Genomic DNA, 19,892 nt, shown 5'->3' on the forward strand with positions numbered 1-19,892 from the left:
ACTTAGCTTGTAGTGCATAAAGTGCCAAAATAAATAAATTAAAAAAATAAATAAATTGAAAAACTGTACAACAATGTCTATCTCCAAAACTCGGCAACGTACACCAAAACAATCTAGATGGATAAATAGCACTACAGGCGAGAGATTTTGGGGAGAACTGTCCCTTTAAGGTTCCACTTATATCTTATATTGTCTATAAGTTTACTTGATGGTTTTAAAAGATGGTGGTGAAATAAAGAAAAAGTAGCAACTCAGTGAAATCAAGACACACATAAACAGCCCATGCAGGAAAATGAAGTGGAAAGGAAATGAAATACAAACTTAAAGGACAGCAGCTTTACGTCCATAGTTTGGGTTCTGGAACTGATTGATAGGACTCTTGTATATGGGGTTTTCTTGCTACAGGTAGATAATGAGGACAGAATAGAGTTCAACAGGAAAAAATAGAACAACACAGAAAAAAAGAACAAAAAAGGCAGTATAAAGGGAGAAAAGTATGGACAAAGTCCAGTGAGTGATGAAAGGAAGACAATGCAAGGAATAGAAGATAAGAGATAAGGATAGAATCTGGATAAAACAATGTATTGTTTAGCCTTCACAAGGGTCTGTATTGTTGATCAAGTGATCAAAATATGGATCTTGTGCACTTTATAATTAAAGACATTTTTTTTTTAATTGGAAGTCTTCATTGAGACAATTTGCCGCTGGCTACAGACAGGTAAAGGGTCCACTCAGAGCACCCCCACTCCAACTCTACGCATCACTTGTGGTCGTTTTGTGTCTTTTTCTGGTTAACCCGGGGACCTTCGTTATATGTCATTTCCCTCCCTTTCCCCTCATTTCTTGTCATCTCTCTCCTGTCATCTTTCTATAAAGGCAGACATAATAATAATGCCCAGACAATACTTAAAAAAAAAAAAGCTCTGGCATTGGGGTCCAATGAGCCCCTGGTCCCACTTGGTGATCATCCATTCATGGAGGTTCTATGCTGTTGCAGAGATTTTAAACTATTTTTTATTGTGTATTCTGTGGATATGCAGACCCTCGCCTTTTTCTAAAGAGATAAGGAAACATTGCTACATTTACTGTAAATTAAACAAGGGCCAACTCTCCCAGAATGTGCGACACCTTGATGTGATTGAGCTCTACTTTAATTTACTAAAACCAAGCACTTCGCTGAGGCTATGGATCAGGATGGTGTGGTTGCAACTATGAGAGAGCATAGGAAGGAGCTTATGCAGTATCTTTGAAATTCCTTGTGGTTGCTTTGCCTTGTTATCTTGTCAGGAAACCCAGGTTATTCATAGTTCCACTAAATGTCTCTCATTTCTCAAATTTAAAGGGATCTGAAGCCGGGGGTTGCCGTGCCCCATGGTAATAAGAAAGACCGCAACCTACAAAGCCAGCGCAGCGCTGATCAGGAACATCTGCATCATCAAACCCCACTGTGGGTATGACACAATTCCACCACTAGGTGGAGGCATATTACTGCACATGAAGTTGTGCAATCTAGTCCTCGGTCATATTGATGTTGGCTGATGATGCTACAGAGGGGAGGGAGCAGGGAGGGGAGGAGCTGTGGTCACTCCCCGGAAAAAGCCCAGCTATGCTCAGAGTGCATAACATTCCCAAAAAAGTCCACACAGTCCCCGGCATTTTTCCTTTTTATTTTGAGCGCCACTCAAAAGCAACACATTCAATCTGTTTCTGCAGCTGTGAGACTGAAGAGAATGATATCAACAAGTTTGCAAATCTGCTGAAAACAAGTTAACAAGTTAATTTCCCTGACAGCCGCTGGCTTTGCAGAGCAGCCAAACAACACCTGTTTAACTTTTAAAATGTTTTAAATTACTCAACCAAACTTCTGCCAAAAATCAAACCTATTTATCCTGCTCATCTTTCACAAAGCCGGACAAAGTTCCAAACACTCACCGTGTCCCATTTTGCATTCATCTTCTCCTTCTCAAACTTGGCGAACTCTCTTCTGTCATGGATGATCATCAGCAGCTTCCAGATGAGCAGCAGGGCTAAGCCAATCAGGACGATGCCGGCGACCACGCCCGCAACAATGGGGATGATGTCAGGACCAGCGGGGCAGTCTGAAACACAGCAGGGTGCAGCAGTGTGTTTACGCAGCTTGATATAGGAGTGCAAAAATAACAAGATCATGGGAAAAACATATCATCACACGGCTGTACGTGAATAAACAAATGACCTATTTTTGCAACCCAACCACCACAGCCCCTGTAATTAGCTTTCTCTGTAACAGAAACCTTCCACACCCTGGTTCATGTTAGCCCAGCTTTCTGCTTACCCAGCGTGTCGACCACATGGACCTCCTTCTCCGTGTTGTTCTTGACAGCGTAGGTGTAGTAGAACCAGCAGTCGTTGGCGTCCCTCTCCTTGCAGTGCATCACAGGGTAAGAGGCATCGTTGGGCTGGGGCAGCTTGTCCCTGTCCTTCACTTTAATCAAGTTGAAGTAGCTGCAGTCTCTCTCACATATGTCCTTCTCACTGGTGCCAAACGCCCGGCACTGGACGCACTCTCTGGAGGGAACGGGGTGTTGTTAGTAATGAGCAGTGACATTTGCTCTGCTATTAAAGGGTCATTCAAATTACAAAAACAAACTTACATTCTCACTGATGTCTTGTTGTGTGTAATAAAGCAGAAAGTTTTAGGTTTAGGTCTTTTTTTAGTTCTGCACATACTGAACAATGACATTTAAATTGTTTTTTTACAGCAACATCTCTTTCCAGAAATCGTCCTTGTTACTCTAGACCAGGGGTTTTCAAAGTCTGACACTGCTCCCCCCAAGACAAAATTAAGACAACTGCACATCCAACCTCCCATGTTGCCATTGAGTCAGTCAGTTAGCTTTGACCTGTTTTTTTAACCCTTTATTTGCTTACATTATAGCAAATTAGCACCATTAAAAGTATGCCGAATTAGCTATTAGCAGTTCCTGTTTGCATTGTACCCATGGATGTACAGAAAACTATCACTGGATTACTTTGATACTGAAGAAAACTTAAAAACATGATGATTCTCAGGCAAGTTCTGGTGTTAACACAGGACCGTCTTTCTTCTATGATTCCTATGCAGATTTATGGATGTTTATTTGCGGCGGATATTGGAGATAATAATATCCTCGCAAAGTGTAAGTCACACCGAATCTAAAAATATGTGTATCATGTCTGTGTGTCCCGTCAACAAGCCAACATGCGAGAAATATCCCTCTGCCGAGGCTCTGCTCAGGAAGGAAACACCATCCGGGGAAACAAGAGGGAATTTTGTGCTTAAAAGTTCAATGTTCATATCGCATGTAAGTATTTTATTAACATAGACATTGACACGTCTTCTTTTCAGACTTACTTGTGCTCAGTACAGACTCCTGGACAGGTAGGGCAAGTCTCACAGGTGGGACCCTGGAATTTGGGGTCAGTGCACTTGCAAGTGCCACATTCACACGTTCCTCTACCATTACAGATCTGCTTGTTGCTGGCCATACACGTGCTGTTGTCCAGAGAACAATCACAGGCGCTTCCGGTCCACATGGGGTCACAGACACACACTCTGCACTCACAGCGTCCATGCCCTAAGAAAAAAATAGAATAAAAACACAGTAAGAAAGCTTGGATGAGCCTTTTCTCTTTCTAAACATCATCCTAAGTGCATTAAACTGTCTCTACTGCACTGAGTAAAGCCTACATACTGAGAACTTAAATTCAGAAATCTTCCTTCCAAGAACAGCCTTTTTTTTGTACTCACCTCCACACAGTTTGTTTCCAGAGCGGTCACAGTTGAAGTTGTCACACTCGCAGTACTGGCCGCTGTACCTCTCCTCTGGGTTGTCTCTTTTCTTGCACTCGCATGTGCCACACACGCAGTCTCCGTTGTTGCTGCAGATGTCAGTACCGTTGTCTTTACGGCAGGTCCGGTCCATGTCCTCTGTGGCCACATCGTTGCTGCTGCATTCACACTGTCTGCCCACGCGTCCTTCATTACACCTGCGTCATGGGAAATTTGTGATTCTGAAGCGTTTCTTAACACCAAAACAGAAATCCAAGAAAGACTGAATATGAGACTTATGAATATTTTTTTTCTGTGTAAGATGTATGGTACAATAAAGATTGTGGAAATGTTCATAGACTTACTTGCAGGCTCCACACTCATAGGTCCCATTACCAAAGTGGCAGAGTTGACTGTTCTTGACACCATCCTTGTGGCATTCGCACTCACAGATGAAGTTGAGGGTAATCTCCACCTCCTCTGTAAATCCCAGGGGCTTTATCTTAATGGTCTCGGGCTTGCCTTGTTTCGGACAGCCCTTAGATGTCACACTGATGCTAAACGTGACCTAGGAGTGAAGGAATGAAGCCTGACTCAGAGAGCGAAATACTGAGATTGTCCCACAACTGTGAAAATCTCAAAACAAAAAAGCTGTGAAGGTCAATCAATAAACAGATTTCCGCATGACGTCATTGTGATGTGCTCGCAGGCCCAGGGAAGAAAACAAACCACAATGACTGAGAGCTTACAGGTAGATCAACACAAGGAGTTGAATGGTGGTGTGCGTTTTGACAAGTGACACGCTTAATCATCTACTGGTGAAATACAACAAAAAAAGAGCAATTTTCTAATCCTCACCTCATCCCCGATGGAGATGTTGGAGCACTTCCGTCCATTTTCGCCCTCACTAACCACTCCGTTCTTGCAGCGGGATGTGTAAGCTATGGTCACTCCCTCTGGAAGCTTGCTGTTCTCCAGAATAACCTCGGACGAGAGAGACTGCCAAAAACCAAGAGATAACAACATGATTGTTGCTATTTCCTGCGCTGGAATGTCGTCTGGTAGCTTTGTTTTGACAGCGTACGATACACAAAGGCTTAGCTGAGTATTAAATGAGAATATGTGTTTGAAAAAAGCTTTGCCTGTCCCAACTCACTCAGAATGTTGAATGCTTTAATGTGGTTCATGTGAGTAAATTAACTTATTCAACATCTCAACAGTGTACTTACATTGTAAGCATCTATAATAAGGTTGATTACGTTGCTTGAGTTGGCAGACAGGGTGCCCACTGCAGACTTTGGTATCAGATTTTTCAGCTCCTGAGGAGAGAGGAAAGGTTTAGAATAAAGCTTTATCAAAGTTCTGTTAATCTTGTGACCCCTGGAATCTCTATTAGCAACAACACCGGATCAATAATACTTTTCTATAAACTTTTAGACTGTAACCATAGACTTTAACCATTGAATTCATAGTAAAAGGTCATTTATTTATCATTTTACAACACAAGGTTTTATAATGAAATTAAAGTTTGTAGTCCCTTCATGCTACACACATAGAACATAACAGATAATTAAATTCATATTAAAATAACATATAAAATAAATAAAATAAATAAATAAATAATTCCAGATTTAGATGGATACAACATTGATTTCATCCTTGAAATTATGAAATTGCTAATGCTTTGAAGCATACTGAAGCTACTGTGAGGCTACGTACTGAACTTTTATCAAACTCAGATGGAACTGGGTTAAACTGGCCTGAAAAAAAAAACAACAACATGGCAGAAGGAAATAATCAGAGCTTCAGGGAGATGCTGCCATAACTCGCAGCAGATGTATCAGCCCAGGTGGATATTTTTACCCACTGGGCATCTTCCAAACACGTACATGCACACAGAAGGAATGAGGAAGAGTGTGCTCCAAAAGAAAGGGATAAAAGTGAAGTCAGTGTGTCAGATGGAGAAAAGAGGAGTCAGAAAGAGATCGAGAGAGAACTCACTTGATAAACAGGCTGGAACTCCCCTGTGACGGCAAAGATGGTCTGAATGTTGTTGTCGCTCAGCTTCTGAACCAGGTGAGCAATGGAGGGATAATCCTTTAAAACAGGATGGAGGAGAAAAGTCAGATTTACAGTGTAACACGCAGTCAACACGAGTAGCAGTGTATGCCCAAATTTCAGCTAAATGAGACATTCCAGGCTCATTCCCACATAGAAACCTTTTCAAACTGGCTAAACAATATTAGTCTCTTTCACGCAGCCTGTTCAAGGCGGGAATGTTGCGCCGTTATTCCGCCTCGCCATTCTGTATAAAACGTACAAATTAATGAATGCGAGCGGTGCAGAGGAAAAGTTGAGCATTGAAGTTGTCAATCTGCACTGCACGCATTCACCGTCACTCTCTGTCGCTCTCTCTCTCTCAACCACACACACACACACACACACACACACACTACACACACGTGTGTGTTCCGTCCTGCCTGCTCACCCCCTTTTACACAGACGTCAATTTGGCTCCGTTACTACCTCCGCTGCCGGTCCGGCTCAAAGGCGGAACAACGATGCCCCCCATTCTGTGCTTGTATGTTTTATACAGAATGGTGAGGTCGGAATAACAGCACAACAATCCCGCCTTAAAACAGGCTGTGTATTGAGCTACTTACATAGTAGTGGCTCATGGTATAGATGTTGTTCTCCAAGTGACATTTTCCATCATTGGGCAGAACGATGCCACCCAGTTTGCCATCGCCAGCAAAATGGAAGCCCGCATCAGTGGAGAACACCAGCAGACGAGTAACATTCCTCCAACCAATCTGCTCCTGAGAAATGAGAAAGAATCGCTCAAACTACAAGTAAAAATTGTGTGCTAACAGCGATATATCCGCTCTATAAAAGCTAAGGGAGAATTTGAGCAGCTCAGAATGGGACACATTAACTTTTTTATTATCACTGAATCCAAAAATCTCTTTTTAAACCAACCTAACCACCAAGGACTCATAAAATACCTTTTCACACATCACCACATAAACGCATTTACTGGCGCTGTATCCCTCCGAGCAAGCGCTGTAATTGTGGGAAAACTACCTTGAATTGAGAACATGAGCATGATTACTTCCCACGGGATCACTGAAGGGCAACAGCAGTTTGTTTTTTTTTTACTTCGCTTACCCCACACACAGCCACTTGCATGATGGCATCAAATCCCCCCTCAGGAGAGTCCAGGTTTCCAGAGATGTGCTGCTGGCCCACCAGCGTGTTGAACTTCTTGCCATCGCTGGTCAGCTTCAGGACGTTCTTGTAGCTGAACGGGCTCGTGCAGTTCTGGTCGCCTGTGCATGGGTTCAGCAGCTTGGCCGGGGTGGTGCTGATGTATGGCATTACTGTCTTTTCCACAAAGGAACCAAAACCTTTGAAAGACAGTTGGATTCAGATTTTCATTTCATTTTCAACAACTTAAGCAAAAAGTCCACAAGTGATTTGAGTAAAGGCTTAACAAGATGCTTGGTTTGAGACTAGGTGCTCTAGTCTGAGGGTAAATTGACACCAAATGAATACAGAGGTGGTCGAGTGTTTACTTCTGTGGTTTGTTTGTGCAGGTCAAAAAAAGGTCACTTAAACTTGGGTGGCACTAAATACTACGGAACCCCCTAAAGGTCACGGCGGGAATTTTTTTGAGGACTACTTTTGCATTTCATTGCAATACTTTTCTTCTTCCATTCCGCCGGAGCCATATGTCTATTTCCACTCAGCTGCTCCCAGCGCAACACAACAGTATATCAGCTCATTGAACTTTACTTTGAACTGGGCATTAAGTATGCTGCTATAGTACTACAGCTCAATAGGCATGCATGGTTATGTAATTAGTGAAAGTAAGCTTAAACGAATTCTGAGATCAAGAGGTCTCTCCAGAAGAAAGCAGTACAGTAATCTGCAGGATGCAGTCGGTTTCATTCGTGAACAGTTACTGTACTCTGTACTGGACTGGACCCCAGAGGGGTTTCCCTGAGGAAAAGGGGACGACTCCAGAGGCGGAATTACAGATGTGCAATCGAATCTACCTCATAAAGTTAATGTGCTGTATTTGTACGAGTCAAAAAAAGCAACAAACAAGAAGGCGACTGAAATGCTGCAAACAGAGTCTGTGGATCTGTCACAGAAAGAGCAGACAACATTCAACCACTTGCAGAGATACATCAGGAATGCAGACCAACGCAAGTTGGAAAGCTTTTTGCGTTTTTGCACAGGGTCCTCTGTTCTTTGCACAAAGTAAAGTGACCTTTAACGCTGAAACAGGTTTTGGTAGAAGGCCTGATGCTATAAGTGTGGAGCAATAATAGATACAGCTCCTACCCAGAAGTTTGATAATGTTCTATCTGATAACTTCTTTGCAATGGACATCATATGTCCATAAACATTGCCTAATGCATTAACTTGAGAATCTCCACACTGCCTTCCATTACAAATAGACATATGGCTCAGAAGGAATGGAAAAAGTATTGCGACGGAATGCAAAATATTGCAAGGTAACGCAAAAAAACTCAAAAACGTGATGATTCTCAGTTCGGGAGTTATAAGGAGCATCTTTTTTATATGATTTCTAAGCAGATTTATGGACGCTTATTGGCGATGGACATCTGGAATATCCACAGAAAATGAAAGTGACAGTGATTCTAAAAACGCATGTCTGTGTGTTCAGATGTGACTGAGTTATGACTCTGAAAAGGAGTACATATTTTGACGCAAATTGCGGCAATCAGGTTTTTAAGTACCTCAATTCTACAGTATGAGCTGTCACAGGCAATGCTACAATAACTAACTTCCTGTTGTCTTTAGAACATTAGCGTGCACTTCCTCACACAGTATCTTTGCCTCATGTCTCACCCTCCTCACAGTTTGAAAACCTGTGATCTACTTCAAGAAGAACTGGTGACTGGAAATGATCACAAAATATATTTTTTGGCTACTACATGTATAATCTTGCAGTAGTTCCAAAAACTATCGGTTATTTTTAGTTAAAGGCCTTTCTTTGTTTGTGTAATTAGGCTTTATGAACCGAGATGAAGCAAAAACAACACGAAAACTTTTCATTTCTTTGCCCCCAAAAGAAACAAACCGTCAAATGTGATCACACTCCATAATGGAAATCCTCACCTATCCTGAAGTCAGAGGTAATCTTTGACATCTCCAGCATCAGACTGGTTCCCAGGTTCTTGACATTCTCCAGATCGTCCTTCATGGAGTAGGAGAGGTCCATCAAGTAGTACAGGTCGATGGGATAATCTTCAGCTCGTTTGAACTTCAAGTCGAAAGACTGGGGCTCACCTACATAAAGTTACCATAATTAAAAAAAACTCCAATCAAATCCAACATAAGGTATGAATAGCTTCATAAAAAGCTTCATTAAAATATATTCTCACCAGATCGGAGGGTGAGGCTTAGTTTCTGGGGCTGGATCTGAGTGATGTCCTCGGGCTTCAGTTTCTCTGCCCCCTTTCTGCGATTTGTCACTGTTTTGTTCTTGAGGGTCTTCTGTTCCCCGTGTGGGTTTTCGATCATTGCGTCATCGCAGCCCCTTTTTATCAGAGACTGCAGCTCGTCACAACGGGTCGACACGGTCTCACCCTGTTTCAGGAAGTTCTAAAAGCAGCAGCACAGGGAGATTTAAAGGCACAATCCAACAATTTTACAAGTGAAAATCAGTTAATTTGTCATAAAGTGTAGTAGTCCTAAGAAAATTGCTGCATAATATCTTTTGTGGCTCTGGAGAAGATTTTATCAGGGTTACTTTCTCAGACTTACTGTATCTTGGCTTAGGCTTGGAGACTACAAATTTAAAACAGAAAGCCTATGTAACAAACTGGGGACATCGTGGGCAAGACACGGGCGATTATAAGGCAAAAGACACTATTGGGTTGCATTATGGAAAATGTAGGATCCATTGTTTGTGGAGCTTTTAAAAGATGCTAGGGACAAAAAGTCAGGATATTTTGACCTGTGCTGCATTGATTTTGACAATATTTTTGTCTCTCGCAAGTCCCGCAACTTTAAGTGCAGACAGGCCTGGCTGGACCTGACGTGTCTACAACTGGACAAAATCTGCCTGCAACATCAATGACAGTGACTTTATCGGTTCATATTAGTCTAGTTCTGAAATGATTTATCAAAAGCAATTTTGATAATCAATTAATCACTTTGGTTATTCATCGAGCAAAAATACTTGGCTGGTTCCAGCTTCTCAAATGTGAGGATTAGGACTGCAACTAATGATTATTTTCATTATCAGTTTTCTAGTTTTCTATTTTCTTCAAATAATGGATTGATCATTAGGTCTACAAATCATCAGAAAATAGTTAAAAATGCCCCTCGTAACTTCCCAGAGCCGAGGGTGATGTCTTTAAACTGTCCAAAACCCAAAGATATTCAATTTACAAAAATATAAATCAAAGAAAAGCAGCAAATCTTCACATTTCAAATGTTTGAAAATTGACTTAAACGATTAATAGATTATCAAAATAGTTGCCGATTCATTTTAATTTTCGATTAATCAACTCATCATTTCAGCACTAATGAGGATTTTCTTCTTTTCTGCTCTATTGTTGTAAATTAAATATCTTTTGGTTTTGGAATGTTAGACAAAACTAGGGATTTAAAGGCATCACCTTTGGCTCTGGGAAACTGTGATAGCTGTTTTTCATTATTTTCTGATATTTACTTTAAAAACTGATAAAAAAAACAATCATTAGCTGCAGCCGTACATTAGGCACGATCCAAAACTACATGCTTACTATTGCTATATGATTAATGACATCATAATGGCATCAAACTGCGTTTCTCAGTAGTGATTATAGCTGACGGCTTCGATTCACATACTGGGTCTTTACACCAGCCACATTTGGCTCCAGCCTGGATGCAGTCCCCGCAGTATTTGGCATTGGCATTGATGCACTCATTCCCCTCTGGATGGAAAACAAAGAGAGAAGAGGAGGCAGAGTCAGAGGGAGCAGGGGTTGCAGCACAGTCCCTGCAAAGTAAGCAGCCTGTTAAGCCCCCCGTGTTTACGCATCAGTTCATCTGGAACACTGTGCGGCTCGATGGTAACTGGAGACAGAGACGGAATATTACTTTCTTTTCCATTATCCTCTGTGATGCTAAGGTGGATCTCTGGGCAATGACATCATTAAGATAAAGTAGCCAGCCTCTCTCTCTGGGGAGGTAGCCATCATTATGAATTGTACGTTTACTATGCAAGCTGACATCTACGAAATGACATCATGTGACAGAATAATGATGTTACAGTTACAAGCCAATCTTGTTTGACAAAATGATCCGACTGAGAAATCTTACCTTTCTGAGCATTACTGTAACAAAAGACTCCTAACAGTGACGATATCAAGAGCAGCTTCAGGTCCATCTGAAAACACACACAAGAAATTTTATTTTTTAAATGTGTTGTGGTCTCATCAAAGAGCTACTGTTGTTTTGAAAAGCAATATGTTATTTGCGGCTATCTCTTTGTTAACAGTAAAAGCTGGTGGCCTGAATGCTTGAATTCATAATTTAAAAAGGGTCCAGAAGAGCGAGAGAGTCTCTGAGAGATGACAAATTAAATCTGTAAATTGCTTGGTTATAATTGGAGGTAATAAATTATCCAGTGGCTGGGGCTTGGCCATTCTCAATTGGTCAAAGGGCAACAGGCAGCTGATTCAATTCAGACCACTTTCACATGTAAACATGTATACGCATTACACACATTCACGTACACACGCACACGCACACACACACACGATCACACTGACTTGCCCCTGGCTTGGACTGCAGCCTCCTTTTCCCCACAATCCCTTTTACTGTAAATAGCATCAGCTCCCTAGAGTCAACCCCTCTCTTGTCGTGTATTGATCCCTTGTCTATGTGCAGGCCCTTTGATCAGCCATATTGATGCCTGTTGTCCTACTCTTAATTGCACCATGACTTACTAAGGATAAGGGAACTGAAGGACCTTTCTCTGCACTTAACGGCTGATTTGTGAACAGTCTACAGCCAAACTAGCCGCTCTGCGAGACTGCACTTAAGCATAGCAGTGCTATGAGCAAAGGCTTGCCAACATACAATGACAACGCTAACATGCTGATGTTTAGCAGTATAATGTTTATCATGATCACCATCTTAGTTTAGTTTAATAGTTTAACTAATTAGCACTAAACAAATTACATCCGAGGCTGATGGGAATGTCATAATTTCGCAGGACATTAATTTTGGAACCATGAATGTCTGTACCAAATGTCATGGCAAGCCATCTAATAGTTGTGCAGATATTTGAATCTGGACTTGAAGTGGCAGACCAGCCAATCAAACCCACTTGGTTGAGCGTTTCACTAAAACTAGTGAACAGAAAAAGTCAGGGGATTTTGTGCGATTCAATGGATGTTTTGCTAGATAAATAAAAACTTTGACCTGCTGGTGCATGGCGGAAATAGAGGAAAAGTTAGGAAATCACAAAAGTCATTAGGATACATACTAATTATCGGTACATAATTTCATTGAAATCCATCCAATAGTTGCAGAGATATTTCAGTCTTCCAAAAGGCTAAAAAATGCCTGAGAAGACTTCCTTGAGTTTGAGGTTACAGCTTTATTGACAATAAATAATTATGAGAACAGAGCTGAGGTAATAACACTCTGTACTGTAAGTTAAGTACAAGGGATTTTCAGTGACCCCTTACTATCATTATAAATTCCACATTACTGCTGCTGTCTTAAAAGATTTTGTTAGCACTGACACTTTTGGGATTCTCACCACCTCTTATTGGCAGTTCTAATCAGCGACAGCTGGGACGGCTCCTACACAGAGACACCGAATCAATGGTCTGATGTTTTATTAAGGTGCAGTGGCCAGCGAGGGATCAGCATGTGTCGAATCTAATTAAGATGTGGAATGTAAATATTCCGCTTGACCATAAATCTCATGGGAGTCATTTCTAAGAGAATCTCCACAGTAGCTAATATCTACCACACTGTCTAGACTAGCTCTAATATGAACCTCATGCTTTAATATCCAGTCAGTGATAAAACGATAAAACCTTTTTTTTCTGTTTAGTTTTTTAGACCAGTAGCTGTTGCTGGCTATTCATAGAAGCTACATTAAAAGACTGCATTCCCTTAGACGGTGGTAAAGGAAGCTCTGACGTTCAGTGTGCGCAGGGTTGAGTGATGCATTCCTGTGCGCATGTGTGTCCGTTTATATAGACACAGAGAGGCAGACGGCCTGTCTACAGCCCCCCCAGATTAGATCGGATGGCTTGAATCTCCACTGCTGTACATTGGTGGTGTGTGTGTGTTAGTGTGTGTGAGTGTATGTGTTGCGTTTCCATGTGAGATAAATACCACATTTAACCTGGCTCTGCCACTCTTACACCATCACCACACCACACTGAAGCTAATACTTTCAATAGAATAAAGGTATCACAAAATGTTTATGTGGCGACCTAAAATAAAAGATCCATACAGAATTGTGAAACAGGTTTAGATATTGTGAGATTGGCATTGTGTTTGGCATGTGCATGCATAATGAACAACTGATTTCAGTGAAAACCAAGCTTAAAATGAAGGAATTTAGGTTCACATTCCTCTTATAACAAAACCACACACTCAGATATTTTCCTTTCACTCTTGCTGGGGTTTTAACTTCAGCTCCAAGGAATCATTCAAATCCAAACTACGTCTACAAAACGCCAGTGAGGTGTCAAGTTAGAAAAATAACCATGTTGTCTTTAATTGCATGAAGCTTAGCAGCTGCACAGAGGAATGCTCAGTAAAAAAAACTATAGTAAAATATAGCAGAGGACAGAGAGCAGTCCAAGAAAGGGTTAGGAGCAGGATGTTATGCTGCCTTCAAGTGCACCTCCGCTCAGAGTTCAGAAGTCATAAATATAACTTTTCAAGGTGGTTTTGGTTAACATGAGCACTATAACACATTTATATTTTGACTGGACCATTTTAAAGTAAAAAGGAGAATAAATATGAAAAAACACAAATCATAAATGAAAATTATATTCATATGTTAGCCAAGAATTATATAGTTTGACCCCTCCAACAAACCTTAGTCAGTACTGATGAAGACTGTGCGATGTAGTTAAAAGCTCAAAAAAAAAAATAGGGAAAAAAGGTGGACGTTTTTTGTTCAAACTACTATTTTCAAGGTCAATGCTCATGAATTCTACATATTTGCTACAATTTGCCATTATATACCTTCAACATATCATCTAAACCAATGTTAATGTGTTCAACTTGTCTAACCTCAGGGGGTCACATCTGTCCCTGGTTATTAAAAGTTAGGTTCACAGCCTAGACCTTATTAAAATGTTGTTTCCCACATTTACGTTTGTGTGCAACCACACCAGCTTTACTTTTGAGAAATGTACCACTCCACTGCAGCTTTTCTTGGGTTTAAACAGCGTTCAATGGGACAATCGTATAGGTCTTTAAAAGACATAATCATTCTTGCTTTCAAAACTGGGAAGCTCACAGTAAAGCCAGACATGTCTTGATATGCTGTAATGTGTCTATGCCTTCATATGTCTAAAACTGGCCAACCATTCATTTTATCAGGCACAACTCACGTTTGTTTTTGTTTTTTTGCAAACGGTTATATCTGTACAGGAAGCAGCTGTGCAGCTATACCCAACAATAGTAATGCAAATAAAACTTCACAGAATGCCTGGTTTGCAACCTGTTTTTTATCAGTAGATAAGCAGAGACGTGGCTGACTATCCTGTAAGCTTCCGGCTCCTTAAAATGGTATTTATTCTTTTTCTCTAATGTATTATGTTTAAGCTCAGTGAAAAGCTGCAGCCAAGGGGTTTTTTAGCCATGCAGGCAGCATGGCTCTAGGGATGGCATTCCTGGTCCCCAGAGGATGAATCCTAGTGACTTTGCTGATTAGAGTGAATCACAGCACAGAGAGAGCACTGGTGAAAATTACAAATGATCTTCTAATTGCATCAGACAAAGGACTTGTCTCTGTCTTGTTAGATCTTAGTGCTGCATTCGACACCATTGACCAACACATCCTATTACAGAGATTGGAACATTTAATTGGCATTAAAGGAAACGCACTAAGCTGGTTGAAGCCCTTTTTTTTTTCAGATAGATCTCAGACATGTTAACGATGAATCCTCCATGCACGCCAAAGTTAGTCACAGAGTTCCGCAAGGTTCTGTGCTTGGACCAATTCTATTCATCTTATATATGCTTCCTTTAGGCAATATGATTAAGAAACTATCTATAAACTTCCATTGTTATGCAGATGATACCCAATAATATCTATCAAGCCAGATGAAACTAATCAGTTAGCTAAACTTCAAGCATACCATAAGGACATAAAACCTGATGACCTGCAATCTTCTGATGTTAAACTCAGACAAAACTGAAGTCATTGTACTTGGCCCCAAACACCTCAGAGACACATTATCTAAAGATATAGTTACTCTAGATGGTATTGACCTGGCCTCCAGCACCACCGTATGGAATGTCCTTTAACTCCCACATAAAATAAACATCAAGGACTGCCTTTTTTCACCTATGTAACATTGCAAAAATCAGGCACAATGCAGGGTTACTTGTGGTTCCTAAAGTCTTCTCCAAAAGTAGAATAGGAGCCAGAGCCTTCAGCTATCAAGCTCCTCACCTGCTATAGGCCTAGACTGCGGGAGACTTCCCATGATGCACTGAGCTCCTCTCTCCTCCTCTCCATCTGTATGCATTCTTATTCCATTAATGCATGTTACTAACTCTACATCTTCTCTCTCCCGTAGTTTTGTGCTTTCTTGTCTCGCTCCTCTCTCTTGTTGCTTTCAGCAGGTATTTCTGTCTCTGGAACTGTAGTGTCTGGATCTATGATTGCGGACCACCTGCTGCCCCCATATTCCTGCTCAACAACCACTAATACAATTATTGACCTGAATTGAATTCCCTGACTTTTCCTCTAGCACGACTAACAGGTTGACATTTTTTCCTTTTAGTGAAATATCTCAACAACTATTGGATGGATTGCCATGGAAGCTGCTATGGATATCTATGGTAGGTGAATCCAACTGACTTTGGTGACTTTTCTGCTAGCGTCACCATCAGATCAAAATCATAATTTAATTTGTCCAATACTTTGCTTTATAACCAAATACCTGCAAAAATGAATGACATTTCCATTAGCACCAGCTGTACTTTGAGTTTAGTGCTAATTTGCAAATGTTAGCACGCTAACATGACAACCTGAGATGAAGGTGGTAAATGGTAAACTTTACACCTGCTTAACACCAGCATATTAGCATTTATCTCAAAGTACAGCCTCACAAAGCCACTACTGCAGCTATAGACTCTTAGTCTTGTTCAAAAGTAAAGCTTTGAATGTATCCTTCATAACCTAAATGTAATTTGAGATTTGAACCATTATATGAACTAAATTATGTAAATAATGCATGTAAAGTGAAACAAATAAGTCCAACAAGGGCTTAAAACCCAATGCAAAAAAACGCCATTAAAACAATAGCACCCACAATAATTCCTGACTACAGTCTCTGACTTTCCCAATTGTGTTGTTAACCATGTTTTGAGTTTTTCATACATACTCTGTATGTACTCTGGCTGTTGTCATACCTCCCTGACAACAGCCTTAAACTGCACTCCTCTGTGGGAAAACGGAGCCATGATGCTCAGAAACCATAACTAACATACCATTTTAGATAAGCAAGATAATACCAAGAAAACATTATCTTACATCATTGAGTAACATCACTATAAATAATACAGTCAGTTTGATTTATGAAATTTGAAAAGTGCATGCTCCATTAAGTACACTTTCATAAACAGCTTGAATATTTTGGTTGTGACACAGATATGACCCAACATTGCTAATGTGAGGAAGGGAGGGATGAGGACTATTAAGAGATGTTTGCATTACAACCACAATGCTCAAATGTATTCCATGGGAAAGCATACAAATAAAGATACATTTCAGACAGTTTACTGACAACACCAAGACAGAGCAGCACTGGTTATTCTCTTACAGTAAAGTAGTTGATGTAGCTCCCACGCTCTGCCTGCCTCTCTGTCAGACACCAGCATGCATACATGCACATTTTACCCCTCAACGCCTGTCCACTTGTCACACACACCTGAGCTGTGACTAATGGCATCCCAGTGTTTTATGGGCTTTCCAAAGCTCTATCAGTTGGCAGGAGAAGGTGATGCATGGCAGACACTGTTGTGAGTGACTAAAATGGGCCGAGCTTCTCATGCATTCCTGAGGGACTGAACGCTGTCTGACCAGGATAGTAACCTGGAACACTATTACTGCACTTTGGAGAAATGTGAGCTGTGAGACCCATGATGAAGGGATGCTGTATTTGTTTCCGTGATTCCCACAAATCCCTTTCCCCAGTTTATTGTATTGTTATTAATTCAGTATTTAACTAGTGCTGAAACAAGTATTTGATCAATTGATTAGTCAATTGAGTCAGAAATTTGGATATTTCATTACTGTTTAAGTCATTTATCAAGCACAAATGTCAAACTCAAAATTATGAGAATTTGCAGTTTATTTTTCATCAGTTTTATATCATTGCAAATTTAACATCTTCGGACTATTGGTCAGAAACAAGAAAATTAGACTATTAATTTAGCAGATTACTCAATTAATCAAAAAAGGAATCAACACATTAATCAATAATGAAAATAATCATTAGTTGTAGCCCTATATTCAACTGAGTTCATGGTCTACCCTGTACAACGATTCACAAGTTGAATCTATTTTTTTCTAAGACTAAAACATGTTTGAAACATATTCAAGATTTCATGTGCATGACAGTTAAGCAAGAATTATAATAGACCTGCACCACCAGCAAAACTGTCATTGTCACGCATATTCAAAAAAATACAGGTTAATCCACACTGCTAGGGAGTGTCATTGCTAGATGCTTCCACTAAATAGAGCACAGACACATCCACTTTAATAATCAGTTTTACAGAAAAGTCTGCACACTAATTCGTCTGCTCCAGTTGTTTGTGTTTCTTGACATCAGCCTAATATATGAGAACAGCGTTAGCTACTCACAGCTGGGGAAAGACTGAATAAAATAGAATCAACACACAGTTCCATCAACTCCCATGGCTTCACCTCTCGTAACCAGAGATCATGATTCGGCAACAAACACAAACCAAGCACTAAATTCACTACAAGATACCCAGAGTCAGCTAACCACCTGTTAGCAAACGTGTCAGTTCCATAAACTGTTGCAGGTGCACATATAGTGTAACTATTCACGTCACAGTTTAAGGGACTATCGTGACTCATCTTTGACAATATCCACTATGTTACTTTTTGACTAAAAGTAACCTTTTGTGCACATTGTAATTAGTCGATTTTCATTATGCAGACATTTCACACACTACAAAAATTAGAATTAATTGCATTAATTCCATATAACACCCAGCCCTACATTATAATAAACATATACAACTCCTTATTGTGCTTGGGCTCCCCAGGTGTCCACTCAAGGAACCTCTGGAGGTTCCTGATTCCCCCGTGTGAAAACCTCTGGTGTAGAAAACCCAACTTAATTGAGTCACGCAAACCTTAGCCGTGAATGAGTGGATTTACTTTCCTTTAAATTGAGCTGCATTTGCAAGTGCTTAGAAGTACTTACTACGACAAGCACTGCCATGAATAATGACCAGCAGAGTCAGGGAGGCAGCGAGAGAACCAGCTAGACACAGTACAGCGAGCACTGCAGCAGTAAAGAACTGTTGGTGGCTCAGAGTCACAGCACTCTTTGTAGGAGAAGGCCTGGAAAGGCTGTGAAAAGAAGGAATGGAAAAGAAGGAAAAACAGGAAAGGGCGGTGCACAACTCGGAGGGGAAAGGGGTTGCCTCACATCCAAAGGAAAGGAACTTACAGACTTTCCTCGCCTCTGCTGAGTTAGGCCTTTAGTCTCTCCTAATCCTCCCTCCTCCATTTGTACAGTATTTGTCTGGTTGTTCAGGCTTTTTTAATATCAACAGAATATTTGAGTTCATTTGGTAAAGGCAATAAAGTGAAAATGAACAGGTCTGCATGGCTAAAGTATCTTAGATTTTATAGGCTTTGAGGATCTTGGGTTTAGTTAACATTTCATTAAAACATTCCAAGATGCATTCAGTCACTCCACTGTTGTCTGTAGCATATCTTTGGCATCCTATACTCCAATCCTCCCTCTTTCTCTCCCGTGTTTTCTTCGTCTTTCCCTCTCTCGGTCTCCCTCCTCCATCATACCACCCGCACAATTGCTTAGTTCACTCCCTCCACTGTGAGCCAAGCAAAACCCGCGGCCTCTTGACTTCACATACCCTTCAACCAGCGCTGACCGGGGAACATGTCTGAGCTCTGAGACGTACAAGCCGCCCGACTGAACTGAAGGAGAATACCAAACAGTGTCTGTCTGTGTCTCTGTCCACCCCCACCACCACCTCCCACCACCATCCGGAGAACCCTCTCAAAGCAGACAAAAGCAATGAATCAGGCTGCCCTCTGAGACCATGACAGAAGGTCTGATCCTTAAAGTGTACCCACTCACCGCCCCCTCTTTGCCAAAAGAGCCTATGTGTGATCAATAATACTAATGAGGCAGATGTTGATGTCTTTAATCTCTTTGTGCTTCTTTGCTTCTAGGACATTGATATGGACAGACAATCCAATGCGATCTTTCCACAGAAGAAAAAAAGAGAATAGTACTCCAGAAGATAGGGATAATGACTAGAAAAATATCATCATAGTTTCCACATTACATGAGCATTCCAGTTTTCAAACTATTCATCAATAGATGAAGCTTTGTAAGATAGAAAGAAAAGTGAAAATAACTGTATTGAACAGCTATAGTTGGAGTGGAACTTGTGAGCAAGGGGAAGCAATGCCAAGAAGTTTCCATCACGTCTGATTCAGTCTGCCATCCTTTATTCTTAGCCTCAAAGAAATATACACAGATATGTGTTTATGACATCAGGTTCTATTTCTTTTTTCACATTTTGAGAAAAGGTTTAATGATTTAGGGCAATGATAAAACTACTGTAAAAATAG

The 19,892-nt window shown here is 40.8% G+C and overlaps 1 protein-coding gene across 5 annotated transcripts in view; it reads right to left on the bottom strand.

Annotated features, from left to right (window-relative positions):
* The window catches only part of itgb1a (integrin, beta 1a), a 29,945-nt gene that overhangs the window by 1,858 nt on the left and 8,195 nt on the right, over positions 1-19,892 (bottom strand). The window contains exons 1-16 of one of the 5 annotated variants that reach the window (XM_044176901.1): positions 16,849-16,942; positions 11,135-11,201; positions 10,661-10,746; positions 9,208-9,427; positions 8,942-9,112; positions 6,959-7,197; positions 6,454-6,609; positions 5,792-5,887; positions 5,020-5,109; positions 4,649-4,789; positions 4,156-4,358; positions 3,770-4,008; positions 3,374-3,596; positions 2,315-2,547; positions 1,933-2,099; positions 322-399 (exon numbers count right to left, since the gene is read on the bottom strand). In XM_044176901.1, coding sequence (XP_044032836.1) covers positions 322-399; positions 1,933-2,099; positions 2,315-2,547; positions 3,374-3,596; positions 3,770-4,008; positions 4,156-4,358; positions 4,649-4,789; positions 5,020-5,109; positions 5,792-5,887; positions 6,454-6,609; positions 6,959-7,197; positions 8,942-9,112; positions 9,208-9,427; positions 10,661-10,746; positions 11,135-11,201; positions 16,849-16,920 — 2,481 coding nt within the window. In that variant the 5' untranslated portion in view covers positions 16,921-16,942. Of the gene's footprint in view, positions 1-321; positions 400-1,932; positions 2,100-2,314; positions 2,548-3,373; positions 3,597-3,769; positions 4,009-4,155; positions 4,359-4,648; positions 4,790-5,019; positions 5,110-5,791; positions 5,888-6,453; positions 6,610-6,958; positions 7,198-8,941; positions 9,113-9,207; positions 9,428-10,575; positions 10,747-11,134; positions 11,202-16,848; positions 16,943-19,892 lie in introns of those variants that run through there. The other 4 variants (XM_044176902.1, XM_044176903.1, XM_044176904.1 and 1 more) reach the window with 4 other exon arrangements.

The sequence above is a fragment of the Siniperca chuatsi genome, linkage group LG19, assembly GCF_020085105.1.
Source record: "Siniperca chuatsi isolate FFG_IHB_CAS linkage group LG19, ASM2008510v1, whole genome shotgun sequence".
NCBI lineage: Eukaryota > Metazoa > Chordata > Actinopteri > Centrarchiformes > Sinipercidae > Siniperca > Siniperca chuatsi.